At 43.0% G+C, this 16,499-nt stretch overlaps 1 protein-coding gene across 3 annotated transcripts in view; it reads right to left on the reverse strand.

Annotated features, from left to right (window-relative positions):
* Window positions 1–773: 773 nt before the first annotated feature.
* Window positions 774–16,499, reverse strand: part of LOC115090919 (17-beta-hydroxysteroid dehydrogenase 13-like) — a 171,168-nt gene continuing 155,442 nt past the window's right edge. Inside the window, exons 6-7 of one of the 3 annotated variants that reach the window (XM_029600598.1) lie at window positions 9,673–9,789; window positions 774–1,377 (exon numbers count right to left, since the gene is read on the reverse strand). In XM_029600598.1, coding sequence (XP_029456458.1) covers window positions 1,287–1,377; window positions 9,673–9,789 — 208 coding nt within the window. In that variant the 3' untranslated portion in view covers window positions 774–1,286. Of the gene's footprint in view, window positions 1,378–8,660; window positions 8,836–9,672; window positions 9,790–16,499 lie in introns of those variants that run through there. The other 2 variants (XM_029600609.1, XM_029600618.1) reach the window with 2 other exon arrangements.

Consider the following 16,499-nt stretch of genomic DNA (forward strand, 5'->3'; position numbering starts at 1 on the left):
TCTCTCTCTCCCTCTCTACCAGTCCATCCTCATAAAGCTCTCTCTCTCTCTCTCTCCCCTCCACCAGTCCCTCTCTCTCTGTCTCCTTATACCAATCTCCCTCCATCAGTCCATCCCCACCAGTTTGTCTCTCTCTCTCTCCCTCCACCAGTCCATTTCCATTTCCATCAAGTATGTTTCTTTCAGTACATTTCTAGCAATCTGCTCTCCCTCCACCAGTCTTTCTCCTTCCCACAGTCCATCCCCACCACTCACTCTCTTTCTCTCTCTCTCTCCAACAGTCTATCTCCACCACTCTGTTTCTTTTTCCCACCCTGCAGTCTCTATCTGTCCCTCCTTCCCCCTATACATTCCCACCAGTTGCTCCAGATCCAGCTGTGAGGGTGCTTGTAGTTTCACTATGCAAGTTATTGAATATAAGTGCATTCTTGCACATTTACTGCTGTGCTTTCAATTATATGTATTCCATTTATATCAGAAAGCATCATTTAATACATTTTATATATTTTGAATAAACCTGATATGCATATAATTATTTCTTTGTTATTATATTAATAACCTTTCTATATATGGTACATAACTGTAGGTAAAAATGGAATGGAAGCATGTGGGAGTCCTCAAATATTTTGGAGGTTGTAAGGGGGTCCACGCTCCCAAAAAGGGTGAGAACCCCTGCCCTAGATAATGGGCAAGACCCCCCATGTTTAGATGGAATATTTTGCATCATATTAAGAACACACAGCCCCTCCCCCTCCGAAATAATTAAAAAAAACTAAACAAAAATATTTTAATGAAGATCAATTTCATCTAGTTGTCACATAATATGACATTTTCAGTAAGAGCAGGGCATGATGAGAAATAATCCTGAATGGTTTTTACTTGATGGAACACAGAACTGCCAAGTGACTCAGTTCAAGGAGGAAGAGTTTTGGCCACTCCTGGTTTTTTTAACTTAATATTCCACTGAATTATGGTATTTGCAGGCCCAGTTTCTACCATTTGAAATTAGCTCTGCAAGAACCATAATTTATCAGGATAGGGTTGTAAGAAATCCAGGACTGGCCTAAAAGCTCCCTCCTACACTTTGGCCATTTGGTTTCTCTGGGTATAGCTTTTATGTTAATGTACAGCAGTTAAGTTTTTGTTTATTTTTAGTACTGATGTTGATTTCCTTTATAAAAACTATTGGCTAAAAGCAAAGCACTGACTTGTATTTTTCAGAACTTTATATGAATTTGAATCTGAGGCCTTGAACATCTATATACTGCCCGAAGGAACCCATTCATCTATTCTTCTTTCTTGCTGGCCTGGATAATGGCGTCAAATTTAATTCCTTGCAGTTTGTTTAAAGCTGCCAAAGCACGCTCTGGAAGAAAGCTGTGGAGAGAGTAAAACATGTTAGGAGAAGAACCTTAGAAAGTTTGCAGGAGCAAAGCTATTGTGGCTGTTGCTACTTCCCTAGGTACAAGAAAAACTTGGAGATTTGACAGAGAAATGAGCTGATTTTTTTTTTCTGGATCATGAGAATCATGATCCATATGAGCTGGCTGTGATCCATGTATTTACCAGCTTCCCACCTCCCCTTTCTGATAGTCATCTAAAACCAGATTTTAGTGAACAAACAGGTTAAAAGTCAAGCACAAATTTCAAAACTCAAAAAAAGAAAAAACAGTAATTTCCAACACAAAAAAATGACCAGGATTTATGCTATCAACCTCTGGAACAAATGCAACACATGCTAAGTAAAAACGTATTAAAAGTAACCTGAAGAGCTTCATAATATGTATTCGCATTCACAATCACAATGATGAAAGGGTCCAGTCAATCTCATATGAATGCAAATGTATGTATGGACATGCATACATTTAGTTCTCATACATCTGAATCAAAAAATATGTGCCACTTGTTTTCTAGGCCTTGAATTTAAAAAATGGTAGAAATTCTACAAAAAAAATGGGATTTTCGTAGCTTTTTCACAGCAGTTCCAGTTCCTATATAGCTCTACCTCTGTCAGCAAATGTTTTAGAAAAGGGAGCTGCATCACAATTTAAAGTGGGAATGGCAGAAAAAGTCACAACTGTCACAAGATGAGAAAGGATTAGAAGAAACCACCCCCTCCATCCACTCTTGATTGTGAACAGCAGAAGGCAGCTGACTGGTAAAGTCTATCCAGTCAGTCACCAATAAGTTCTTAAAAAGGGGGGCTGGGATGGACACAACTGGAAATTCTCCAGATTTTACCCATAGACTCAGGGATTAAAATGAAGTCTCTTGTCTCCAGATATGCCTACATAATCTCCATGTATCAGCCCCTTCCCTCCTGTTCCCTGCAGGTTGCATGGGAAGAGAAAGAAACAACAAGCGGGAAGGCACTAGTTTAAAAAGCAGAATAGCTCTTCTTTGCTCTGCTCTGTCCACTCCAATCTCACCTCCTCCCATCCTGTTTCCTGCATTCTGCCTAGGAATTGCTGAAGCAGGAAGCAGAGGGCTGGGAGGAGCCTTGATGCCCATGCCTAGCAAGGAGGAGAGTGCTGGGGTCAGGGAAAGGGGGATGGAGAAAGTGCTGAGGCTAGAGTAGAGAGAAAGTGCTGGTGTCAGGTCTGAGGATATCAGGAGAGTTCTGGGGTTAGGCTTGGGGATGGGGAGAAAGTGCTGGGGTCATCCCTTGACAGGACGAAGAGAGAGAGAGAGAGAGACACACACACACACACACAGAAAATGCATGTGTGTATATGTGCATGCGACATAGTATCAAGGTGATGGGACACATTTTGGCCTGCAAGGGCCTCTTGACAGTCCTGCCTTGCCTGGAAGGAATCCCTATACAAGCAAAAATAATAGTCAGGGTTATCAGGCACTCCTCAAGGGCTGGACTCACTTCCTTTTTCCCCCTCCTACTGCCCTCCAAGTTCCTTAGTTGCTGATGTTTTGTGAGGGAAAATAGTTGGCTAGGCCATGGCCCTGGTGGCCTACCCCATTGCACTGCCTATGGCAAAAGGTATGCTTATAGGTTTATTCTGAAGCTAGGCCTGAGTAGAGAAAACACAGAGAGAAACTGCCTCTGAAGTAGCAGATACATCAATTAAAGTGTGCTCTCAAGTAGAATGCAGACCACTTCCAAACGGTAACAATACTGCTGAATATAACAGACTAAGGGGGTTATTTTGTAAGCCTATTGCATGCGAAAAGGGACTTTTCACGTGCGATAGGTTGCCGGGGGCGGAGTGGGGGCCGGAAGGGGAGGAGTCGGGATGGCGAGGAGGCAGACGCGGAGGTAACTTTGCTGGCGGCGATAAGGTAAGCCACCTTATCGCCGCCAGTAGTGCGCCCAATAGCACCACCTTTCACAGTAGCGCTATTGGGTGCGAAAGCCGGCATCGATAACACCGCAGTGGTGTGATTGCTGCCGGCTTTCGCAGGCCCACCCTCCCTTCGCCCCTCACCCCCACCCCCTGTTATCGCGGGATTCACTAAGCTGTGCGACATAGGAAAATCCAGGCCTAAGGGTCTGATTTACTAAGGCTTTTCTCCAATTCTGTGTTTATGGTAAAAAGCTTAGTAAATCTGAACCTAAACCTAAATTCACAACAAGGAACAGTCAAAAGTGTAGGATTCCATTGGGATCCCTACTAAGCAGCATGGTCTGATAGCTAGGTCACTCAGAATAGCATAGAGGAATTTACCATCTCTGACATAGATCTCCCATTGGCAACTGCTGCAATGGTTTATTTTTGCTTGCATGATAGTGAGTGACCCCTAGTGATGGTGCAGATTGTTTGTGAAACCCACCTCCCAAGGAAGATGGAAGTTAGAGAGCATGCTACCATTTAAGTGAACTGTAGCAGAGAAAAAAAGAAAAGAGGACAATGCAGCTATGTAACATGAGCCGCCAGCCCAGGAAATCCAGAATAAGATTGAAAAGGTTGCCGGACCCCTTACTGTGAAGGTGGTTAAATGACCATTGAATAAATGAGTCAGAGAATCAGGTAGGGGATTTGCATCTCACAGGCCAATGGAATACTGTTGGTAATTTGCAGTGAAATATCACTTTAAATCATGGGATAACAAAATCCTTAATTACATAGCTATGGAAAAATCCTACATTGGAGAATTCTGAATGAGAAAGGGATTTATGAGAGAAATGTAGTGAAAAACAGTCCTAGGATGCAAACATATTCTGACCCTGACTAATAAGCGGTGTCAGATCCTTGGGTACCCAGTTCTCAGACAATAGAAAAAAAAAGCCAGGCAGGATGGAAGGGTATGCCTATATTCTCTTTCCATGGTCCTGGCTGGGTCTTGGCCTTTTTGGCTGAGAGAAGGTGACCTATCCAGGCTGCGTAACAGTGAAGACTGGCCATGAGCTTAGCGAGGCTAAAATCACTGCAAGCTGAGACTGGGGAGGGCCTGAATCACTGATCGATAAATAAATCATGTGCCTAGTGGAGCGGTAAACCCAAGCCAGGAAAAAACCCTCCTACCAAGGGAAAAGAACTGAAGGACAGCAGCAAATCCGGAGGTGGAGCAGTCCCCCAAGAGGTTGTGGACCCCAGTGGCAGATTGAGCAGTCCCCCAGGAGGAAGAGGACCCAAGCAGCAGATCGAATGGGCCCCCAGGAGAGTGTGGACCCTAGCGGCAGATTGAGTGGTCCCAAGGAGGAAGAGGACCCTCAGCGGCACATCGGGAGATAACCTTGGTTCACCCTTGAGCAAAGAGACCCCAGTGGCAGTTCAAGTGGTTCATCAGGAGAGTGTGGAACCCAGCAGAAGATCAAGAGTTGATCCTGGGTTCCCCTTGAGCAAAGGGACCCCTGCGGCAGATCAAGCAATCCCCCAGGAGAATGTGAACCCCAGCGGCAGTTAAAGTGATCCTCTAGTAGGAAGGGGACCCAGTGGCAGGTCCAGAGGTGCATGTGGATTTCCCAGTAGGGTGTGAGCCCCAGCAGCATTCCAGGAGGTGGAGTTAGGTCCCCCAGGAAGGTGTGGATGCCAGCAACAGACCAGGAGGTGGAGGTGGGTCCCCAGGAGGGCGTGGACCCCAACATTGGCACACACCTTTCAATGGAGTAGAATCAGCACAGAGGAGATGGCAATGGTTTAGTTATCATGGATTCCCCCAGGCCAACACTGCCCACCAGCCCAGTTGCATCTTCTCACATGGGTGAGACTTGGGGGGAAAAAGGGAGAAAATAATAATAACATTTGATGAATCAGGAATTCAAGAGGTCCCTTCTATTTTAAAGGGTGGTATGTAGTGGGGGCCAACAACCCCAAGTTGCCAAATATTAAATGTTCTTGCGATCTTGTAGAAATGTATATAGTTGCCTGGCCTGAGACTACTAACCATGAATAGATAAGTGTGCTGGGGAGGAGTCAAGTCAAGATGGCAGTCTAATGCTTGGTTTGTGCATTCCACTATTGCTTTGGATGTTTTATCCTCTGTAATGCCGCATTCTTCACAGATGAAACGGGTCAGGGAGAGGGCAATGTAAACAGCCCCCCCCCCCCCGCCCCAACTTACCTGGACCTATGGACACACATGTCCTTCGAGGGTCGATACCGCCGGAGTCTGAGTCGCTGAGAGGGGAACTCTCTCTTGACTCATTCACACTTTCACCCAGCACTCGGAGTCCCCCACTGAATCCTGCAATGACAAGAGCTTCAACCCCAGATGGGACAGAAGTGCAGGCAGGTGTGCTCAATGGCTTTATTCTTTGCTCCCCGCGTAGAGACTAGCCTTAGTCTCCGAGGAACAAGCTCTTGATCCCACCAATTTGCAGCGGGGAGCTGTGGAAGGAGACAGAGCTATGGAAGCTAGAACGCGGATTTCTGCACAGGAATCAGGTTTGGAGACTCAAGGCATCGATACTGCTTCTTATTTGGTAAGACCCTCTTATATTACATGGGATTCAGTCTGAGAGGCCACAGAAGTACTTGGAAAAGTTATATCATCTCAGTTTAAACCACTGGAACCTAAAGTTGCGGATATTGGAGTTAAGATATCTACCCTTGGAATTTTTTTAAATTACAGACAGAGAACTTTGTGGACATTAATAAGACTGAGATAGAATCTTTAAAAGCTTTGTAATCTACTCTAATTAAGGAGAATTCTCAATTGTCTTTAAAAATGGAAAATCTGGAAAATACTGTAAGAAATCGGACCTTAAGGTTCATAAGTTTTCCAAAAAGTCCTCTGATCACTCCAAAGGATATGTTAAAAAAAAAGTACTTACTGGAAGTTTTGAAATTTTTTGATCAGGCTTTACCACCTATAGAAAAAGCTTTTTATATAGGGGCATGAGAAGAGGCTCGGTTACACCATCACAACAAGAATAAGAGCCTGCTCTAGAAATAGATAATTTGTCAGCCATTTTAGAGCAATCAATATCTGAGGAAATATCACCGGCCACACTAATAGTTACTTTTCTTCTCGAACCTGACAGAGATTGGGTCTTACATCTTTTCTTCAGGCATAAATCTGAGTCCTTAAATTTACAAGTGAGAGTATTTCCTGATGTTGCAAAGCAGACTCAAAAACGTTGTCAGCAATCCCTGATATTGAAACCTAGAGTCTTACAAATTGGGGGATTGTTTGGTTTTTTTTAAATTCCCATGTAAATGCTGCATTAAGTATAAGGGGAATTCATATGTTTTCTTTCAGTCTTTGCAATTGTCCTTTATTTTTAGTGGATAAAGTACCATCTAGAATAAAGTCCTTGTTAACTTCCATAAGTGTCATCACAGCGTAAGAATCCAATTAACGGATATTCTCAGTTGTTAGACAACTATCTTTTCCTTTGAGTACTGTATATTGTTACATTTACTTGAAGGTGTGTAATCCTCCCCAGATTGGGGACTTGATCCATAAGGGCTTATATATACATGCTTATTATTGTCTTTTATTCATACTATATTTTGTATCCCTATTTTGGATTTGCCACCACAAGAATTGTCTTGTTGTTTATAGTGAAACTCAATAAAATATAAGTAAAAAAAAAAAAGATAAGTGTACTGTTTGACAACCTATTAGCAATGTGCATAGTCATGTAGAAATCTATATATACTTATTAGTCTAATAAACCTGTTTATATTTGTACACACTGCCAGCCTTGTTCACAGTCCCATTTGTTTTCCTGGGGTGAAGGGAGGGAAATCCCACCCACTAACACCTTCTTCCCCAGGTGGAGGCATCAGGCGCCAAGAATGTGAGGACCAACAGAATCTGCCCTAGGGGGGCTCCCGCCAGGTCGGTCCCATACCCAGGAATGCCCTGCGAGGTAAGTGGTCAAGGGGGCATTACATTTTAGGGATGTGAATCGTTTTAGGACGATTAAAATTATCGTCCGATAATTTTAATATCGTCTTAAACCGTTATGGAACACAATACAATAGAGATTCTAACGATTTATCGTTATAAATCGTTAGAATCGTGAGCCGGCACACTAAAACCCCCTAAAACCCACCCCCGACCCTTTAAATTAAATCCCCCACCCTCCCGAACCCCCCCCCCCAAATGACTTAAATAACCTGCGGGTCCAGCGGCGGTCCGGAACGGCAGCGGTCCGGAACGGGCTCCTGCTACTGAATCTTGTTGTCTTCGGCCGGCGCCATTTTCCAAAATGGCGCCGAAAAATGGCGGCGGCCATAGACGAACACGATTGGACGGCAGGAGGTCCTTCCGGACCCCCGCTGGACTTTTGGCAAGTCTTGTGGGGGTCAGGAGGCCCCCCCCAAGCTGGCCAAAAGTTCCTGGAGGTCCAGCGGGGGTCAGGGAGCGATTTCCCGCCGCGAATCGTTTTCGTACGGAAAATGGCGCCGGCAGGAGATCGACTGCAGGAGGTCGTTCAGCGAGGGTTCCGGCGCCTCGCTGAACGACCTCCTGCAGTCGATCTCCTGCCGGCGCCATTTTCCGTACGAAAACGATTCGCGGCGGGAAATCGCTCCCTGACCCCCGCTGGACCTCCAGGAACTTTTGGCCAGCTTGGGGGGGGCCTCCTGACCCCCACAAGACTTGCCAAAAGTCCAGCGGGGGTCCGGAAGGACCTCCTGTTGTCCAATCGTGTTCGTCTATGGCCGCCGCCATTTTTCGGCGCCATTTTGGAAAATGGCGCCGGCCGAAGACAACAAGATTCAGTAGCAGGAGCCCGTTCCGGACCGCTGCCGTTCCGGACCGCCGCTGGACCCGCAGGTTATTTAAGTCATTTGGGGGGGGTTCGGGAGGGTGGGGGATTTAATTTAAAGGGTCGGGGGTGGGTTTTAGGGGGTTTTAATGTGCCAGTTTTGCGATTTTACGTTTTTTTGATTTTTTACGATTTTTCACGATTTTTCACGATATTTTACCCCCCCAAACGGCAACAATACGATTCCCTCCCCCTCCCAGCCGAAATCGATCGTTAAGACGATCGAGGACACGATTCACATCTCTATTACATTTGGCTTGGCTTTGAGAATATAGTGTCTGTTTCATTTCATTTCCCTTAAGTTTTCAAAGTACAGGCCCAAAGATTTGAATGAGGAGTCTCAGCTCAGAAAGTTATTTCCAAACCACATTCAGTGGTTAGTAATTTATCACTTTTATTTTTTGAGTTGTGAACTCATTTGTAAGATTTTTTTCTGGGAGGAAGTTTCACCCACTCTTCCTACCCCAGAGAGAGAGAGAGAGGGATCTGAGCTTTTTCCAAGTCATCCAGCTGTTTTTCAATCTGAGGGATTCCATTATCCATTCAGCAATTCATTGTGAAGAAGAGGATACCCAACTGGTAGCATTACTGGGAGGAGAGAGAAGGAAAGACCCATCACACAGGTGCTCCCTTAGAGCAAACAGCCACGGAGGTGCCTACAAGGTACAAGAGGGAGATGGGGAGAAAACTGAAGAATTCAAGATGAAGTAGTGGATCCAGGTATTTCACAGGAGTCCTTATGGGATTGGAGATACCCTTTCCAGTTTGCTCATGGCATCTTAATATTCCATCCAGGGATACTGAACGGACCCTGATGGTCAAATTAAGGGACCACAGATTCACAGAATTCAATTCCATTATGGGACCTTATTTGAGAGACTCATATCAAGTGCTAAAATTATTCCTGTTGAACCATTTCTACAGTAAACGTTTATGTAGGAATAGTATCACAGTGTCCAGCTTCTGTACTGGCACTCAGAAAAAAATACAAATTACATCTAGGGTCTTGGAAGTTTATCCTTCCCCCCAATGGAGGACCTGTATTCAGAGTGAATCCAGGATTTAGACTCAGGGTGCCCTGGCATCTCTGTGAAAGCACAGATCAGGGTTACAGGAATGAGGTAAGGGCTTGATAAAGTAAATACAGATCTTGGAGGTTTTGTTATTAATATTTTTCAGTGGATGTATGGGCAATAAGACACCTGGTACTGCATATGCCATAACTAAGTCAGAGAATTTTGAAGAAGGATACTAAACTGAGTCTGTAATCTCAAAAAAACCTCAAAACTGATAGATCAAAATTAATTTGGCATTCTTGAAAAGCCAAACCACAAAAACTTTGGAGAAGTAACACAAAAAGCCAGCATATTTTTTCAGCTTGACCTGTCTCAAATGTTTACCACATTAAACAACTAGCAAAGGTAAAAAAATAATGTGATTGTTCAGTGGGTTAAAGGCCCTAGCAAAAATGATAACTGTTTAAATATACTTACAAATTCAGAATTAATTGGAAGCTTAAAAAGGAAGGAACAAAAATCATTTTCTTATTAGTCAATATTCCATCCAGCAGTGCCTTGGCCACAGCCTCTGGTTTCAAAATAGGCAGATGTCTGTAATTACAGCATATATTTAAGCAATGAATGTTATTAAGCTTCAGCTTCAAGTCTTCTTTAACAAAAGCTATTCCTGTCGAGAATACATGCATAAACATCAGGTAATTCAGATACATGTGCTAAAACAAATGTGGGGAACTGCAGTCCTTGAAGGTCCATAGCCATTCAGATTTTCAGGACATTTTTAATAAATATGTATTAGATAGATTTGCATGTACACTGCCTCAATTGCATGCAAATCTATTTCATTCATAACCATTAGGGTTATCATGAAAACACAACTGGCTAGGAGTCCTCAAGGACAAAATTTGTCCACACCTGTACCAAAGTGGGTTTCTTATTGTGTGACATAGGATTAGGCAATTCTTGTCCTGGAGTGCCAAAAATAGGTCTCATTCTCAGGATATCCAGTCCACAATAAATATGCATGGTATATATTTGCAAATAGTGGAGGCAATATATTCAAATACATCTTATACATATTCATTGTGAATAGCTTGAAAACGAGACCTGTTTATAGCATTCCTTAAGAACATAAGAAGCTGCCATACTGGGTCAGACCAAGGGTCCATCAAGCCCAGCATCCTGTTTCCAACAGTGGCCAATCCAGGCCATAAGAACCTGGCAAGTACCCAAAACATTAAATAGATCCCATGCTTTTAATGCCAATAATAGCAGTGGATATTCCCTAAGTCAACTTGATTAATTGCAGTTAATGAACTTCTCCTCCAAGAACTTATCCAAACCTTTTTTAAACCCAGCTACACTAATTGCACTAACCACATCCTCTGGCAACAAATTCCAGAGCTTAATTGTGCACTGAGTGAAAAAACGTTTTACAATTAGTTTTAAATGTGCTACTTGCTAACTTCATGGAGTGCCCCCAGTCCTTCTATTATCCGAAAGAGTACATAACTGATTCACATTTACCTGTTCTAGACATCTCATGATTTTTTAGACCTCTATTATATCTCCCCTTGGCCATCTCTTCTCCATGCTGAACAGCCCTAACCTCTAGCCTTTCCTCATAGGGGAGCCATTCCATCCCCTTTATCATTTTGGTCACCCTTTTCTGTACCTTCTCCAGTGCAACTATATCTTTCTTGAGATGCGGCGACCAGAATTGTACACAGTACTCAAGGTGCAGTCTCACCATGAAGCGATACAGAGGCATTATGACATTTTCTGTTTTATTAACCATTCCCTTTCTAATAATTCCTTACATTCTGTTTGCTTTTTTGACTGCCGCAGCACACTGAGCAGACAATTTCAATATATTATCTACTATGAAGCCTAGATCTTTTTCCTGGGTGGTAGCTCCTAATATGGAACCTAACATCATGTAACTACAGCAAGGGTTATTTTTCCCACTTGTGCACTTTTCCACGTTAAATTTCATCTGCTATTTGAATGCCCAATCTTCCAGTCTCGCAAAATGCTCCTGCAATTTATCACAATCCACTTGTCCACGCCTGTTGTACACTTTTAACCTTTGCAGTTGCATCTTTCAGTTTTTTTTTTCATTTTCCTCATTTTATCAGATTCCCTTTTGAAAATTTAGTGTTAGAGCTATAGATTTACATATTGTCCCCCTTCTAGTCATTAGATCAAATTTGATCATGTTATGATCACTATTGCCAAGTGGCCCCACCGCCTCTCTCACCAAATCGTGCATTCCTCTAAGAATTAGATCTGACCTGAACCAATTGCTCCATGAAGCAGTTGCTTATTCCAACCTGAAACGTTATGTCTCTATCATGTCCTGATGTTACATTTACCCAGACAATATTGGGGTAACTGAAATCTCCGATTATTACTGTACTGCCAAATTTATTAGCTGCCTTGATTTCTCTTAGCATTTCATCGTCCGACTAATCATTTTGGCCAGGTGGACAGTGTTATACTCCTATCATTTTACCCAACACATGGGATTTCTACCATATAGATTCTACTGTGCATTTAGTCTCTTGTTTGAACTTTATTCTGTTTGACTCTATGCCCTCCTGGTCATAAAGCGCCATAGCCCCACCAAGTTGATCCTTCCTATCACTACAATATAATTTGTACCCTGATATAGCACTGTCTCATTAGTTATCCTTCTTCCACCATGTCTCTGTGATGCCAGTTATGTCAATCTCATCATTTACTGCTATACACTCTAATTCTCCCATCTTACTTCTTAGACTTCTGGCATTAGCATACAGACATTTCAAAGTGTGTTTTTTGTTTGTATTAACAACCTGCTTTTCAGTTGAGAGGGATAATTTGGAATCCTTCAGTTCAGGTGATTCTTTACTTATAGGCACATGGACTACGTTTGCTTTTATTGGAACCTCTCTGTTGGGATGCCCTAACTCTCGTTTCATTAGTATCCTTCGAAGATACCTTTCTCTGAACCATGCACTGCTGAGTGACTGTCGGCTTTCCCCCTTGTACTACTTTTAAAGCCTCTACTATCTCCTTTTTAAAAGTTAGCACCAACAGCTTGGTTCCACTCTGGTTAAGGTGGAGTCCATCCTTTTGGAAAAGTTTCCCCTTCCTCAAAAGGTTGTCCAGTTCCTTACAAAACTGAATCCCTTTTCCCTGCGCCATCGTCTTATCCATACATTGAGACTCCAGACCTCTGCCTGTCTCTGGGGACCTGCACATGGAATAGGGAACATTTCAGAGAATGCCACTCTGGAGGTTCTGGATTTCAGCTTTCTACCTAAAATCCTAAATTTGGCTTCCAGAACCTCCCTCCCACATTTTCCTATGTCGTTGGTGTCCACATGTTCCATGACAGCCGGCTTCTCTCCAGCACTGCTAAAATCCTATCTAGATGACATGTGAGGTCCATCGCCTTCGCACCAGCTTGGCAAATTACCAGGTGGTCCTCTAATAATTGAATCACCAATTATGATGGCCATTGGCCAACCTAACCCTTACCTCCTGGGCAGTAGTCCTGGGAGACTCATCCTCGGTGCAAGAGGACAAGACTGGTGTTGCCAACCCCTGTTGCAATATATGGGATATAAAGCAAAGAGATCCATATTCATAGTAGTTTGTCTGCCTAAGTTTAGACTTATATATTCATCAAAAGAACAGCCCCTGCTGCTATAATACTGTAGTTTGAGCTATTTTTTAACCATACTTATTACCTTTATATTCTGTATATTTCACATGTAATCTCAATGCCTACACAATTAATAGAAATGCTTTTTCTTCAAGTTTTTTATTTTGTTTAAAAACCATTAGTTTTCGGAGTGGGTGGAAGGTTTCATATGTTTGTGTAGGAGTACAAGAAGGTGCCGTCCGTCCATTGCTCCTACCATGTGTCAGGGGCAGACCAATGGCACCGGTAGCCCCTGTGACATAGTAAGGGCAAAGGCTATCGGCGCCATTTTGAATACCGGCAGCCGACGGCCCGAGTGCAGGAGAATGCTCCAGGACCCCTGCTGGACCACCAGGGACCTTTGGCAAGTCTTGGGGGGTCAGGAAGGTGGGGGGTTGTAGTTAATTAAATTTAAAGGGTTGGGATGGGTTTTTTTTTTAACTTTAATGGGAAACGAATACCATATGTAACTAATGAACGAATCAGGGTCCCCCGAAAACAGATGTAATGGATTTAGGTCCTGACGAATATGAATACCGAATCAAACGTATCCGTCCCTGCTGCACATCCCTAGTAGCTGTGGAAAGAGAAGAGTGGTATGGATGGTTATGACAGGAGGAAATATCAGTAAGTGGTTCAGAGTTTAAGAATTTTTGACAATATATGATGCCTTGGAGTTGATATTACTAATGTTGTTTGTATATTGTAGGTGTAAAGGGTATATCTGGACACATATGAACAGGGGAGTTGGCAGCAGTGGAAGTTGGTGGTGTAGAAGATATTGAATCAGTGATTTGGGGGAACAAGAAGACGTAGGATTATAACCCCTGATGGGCGAAACAAAGGTCCTTGTTGGGAACATTGAAAGGGAACATTGAAAGTTAATAGTTGATTGGTGGGAAGGGGTAATTGGTTGATATTTTAGAAAATGTCTTTAGATGTGTATGAAGGATGGATGGTGTGATGGATGAATGGAGAGTAAGCATGTGTGTGAGGTTTTAAAAGGGGATATGCTATGGTGATCATTATTATGATGTTTAAGTAATATTTACATTGGTAGCTGTAACTGTCAATGTACAAAATAGTTGATGATATATTTTGTATTAATACATGTATTTATATAAAGCGTGTGTGATTAATAAAACTGTTATGGCCGCCGACTGTCTGCTTCTCAGACCTTGCCCTGGTATTGGCTTCTGGTTCCGGATTCGGCGTTGGTGTTCCTGGTCTCCGTTCCTGGTCTTCGTCCCGCTTCTGTTCTTCTTCCTTGTTGGTCTGATTCTTGGCTTCTGACCCCTGGACCGGTTGTCGTTCTTCATTTGGCTTGACCTTGGACTGGCTGAGGATCCTTCTCCTGGCTTACTACTGGACTGGCTGTGGACCCTTCTCCTGGCTTACTACTGGACTTGCTGCAGATCCTTCTCCTGGCTTGCTTCTGGACTGGCTGTGGACCCTTCTCCTGGCTTTGACCCTTGGAACGGCTTTCAGCTTCTCTTTGGCTTTGACTCCTGGACTGACTCGACTTGCTGGAGGCGCCAGCCGTCTGGAATCTATGACCTGCAGGAGGCGCCTGCATCCAGACCAATCTTCAGTCCCGAGGGAGTCTCCTAAGTCCCAGCAGCCGGGTTCCTACGTGCCCCTCCTGGGGGAACCGTGAGCTTCCAGGGCGAAGTCTTATACTCGACTGGCGAACCTTCAAGCGTTGCCCTCCGATGGTAGGGACCAGAGAAGGTTAACTCCCTCTTTGGCAGTGCTAACCTTACCTCGGAACAGGTGCCCACTTCCGGATTTGTAACAAAAACATGATGTTCTTGATATATTGTGGTTAATAGATGTATGATTAGATTGATACCGCACAGCTAATGCCACTCACCAAGCAGCTGCTGTCACGCTTTCTCCCCCCATTACAGGCCGCTGATCTCCAATCAATCCTCACAACACAGGAACCTTACCAACCCAGCTAAGAGCAGCCCTACCAGAGCTGAAGTACTGACTGCTCTGCTCTATACTCTCTGAACCTTTTTTTTTTTTTTTCCAATCAACAAATAGGGTGATAAGCAAGGAAAATTCACTTCCCTGATCCAAAGCATCGAGGAACAGTCTGGCAGCAGCTCAGGAGGAGAGAGGATAGACAGAGGAATGAAGGAGCCAGCAGCACTAGCTTCAGGAAAGGATTAAAGCACCCAAGGATCACCAACCCCCTGCAGGTTTTATACCTCTACCCATCTGCTGGAGACAAAAATATTGAGAGACTGCAGGTGGAACACTAACTTATATGAGGTGTCAATGAAACATTTTTCTCTTGTCTCCATTTACTTGCAGGGAGGCAAAACCCAAGAGTCTGGACTGAACTGGGTATGAACAGGAACCTGCTGCTATCTTTTTTTATAGACAACTCTGCACACTCTCAAATGGAAATAATATGCATATACCACTGCATTATAGTGAATATATGTGCATATGTTGCACCAACATATGCAAATTTTTATTTTATTTTTATTTATTTAAAATTTTTATATACTGGCATTCGTGTTACAAACACATCATGCCGGTTTACATATAACAGGGGTGTACAAAGAACTGTTGAATAACCTATTAGTGTGGAAGGAAGCAGTTACAAATAATAAGGTAAAAGAACTGGGAGAAGAGAAGAGAAGGGAGAGGATAACATTAGATAGAGGTATTTACATTAGTAATAACATTTTTACATGTGGAAGTGGTAGATCTGGTTGAAAGAATTAACAAATAATAATTAACAAATAATTAACAAATAATAATTAACAAATAATAATAAATAATAATAATTAAATAATTAATTAATAATGATAATTAATTAATAATTAATAATTAATAATTGATAATAATAAATAAAAATAATAATTAACAAATAATAATAAACAAATAATTAACAAATAATTAACAAAGAATTAACAAAGAATTAACAAATAATTAACAAATAATAACAAACACACATACATTTGTGTAATGAACCCTTTGGGCTGGTTACCATTAAAACCTGGGTTACTCCTTTAGATAGGGAGAGAGAGTGTAGCTCAGTCTGGTGGGGATCCGCCATCAAGACTAGGCCAAAGCCTCAGACTCGTGTAGGCCGAGGCCATGTTCAAAGTGGTATAGTGAAATTGAAAGGTGGAAATGATCAATGCGTGGAGAAAGATGAAGAAATGGCAGATATATTAAACGAATACTTCAGTTCTGTGTTCACTAAAGAAGACCCTGGAGAAGGACCATCTCTACACAACAAGAAACTGGAAGGAAGTGGAACAGACGAAAACCCTTTTACAGTAGAAAATGTATGGGAAGAGCTAAAGAATCTGAAAGTGGACAAAGCCATGGGACCTGATGGGATTCATCCAAGGATACTGAGGGAGCTCAGAGATGTGCTGGCGAGTCCGATGTGTGACCTGTTCAATTGATCCCTAGAAACGGGAGTCGTGCTGAGTGATTGGAGAAGAGCGGGTGGTGGTTCCACTTCACAAGAGTGGGAACAGAGAGGAGGCTGGTAACTACAGACCGGTTAGCCTCACTTCGGTGGTGGGAAAAGTAATGGAGTCACTGTTGAAAGAGAGAATAGTGAACTATCTACAGTCCGGAG

This window comes from Rhinatrema bivittatum, chromosome 1 (genome assembly GCF_901001135.1).
Source record: "Rhinatrema bivittatum chromosome 1, aRhiBiv1.1, whole genome shotgun sequence".
Taxonomy (NCBI): Eukaryota; Metazoa; Chordata; class Amphibia; order Gymnophiona; family Rhinatrematidae; genus Rhinatrema; species Rhinatrema bivittatum.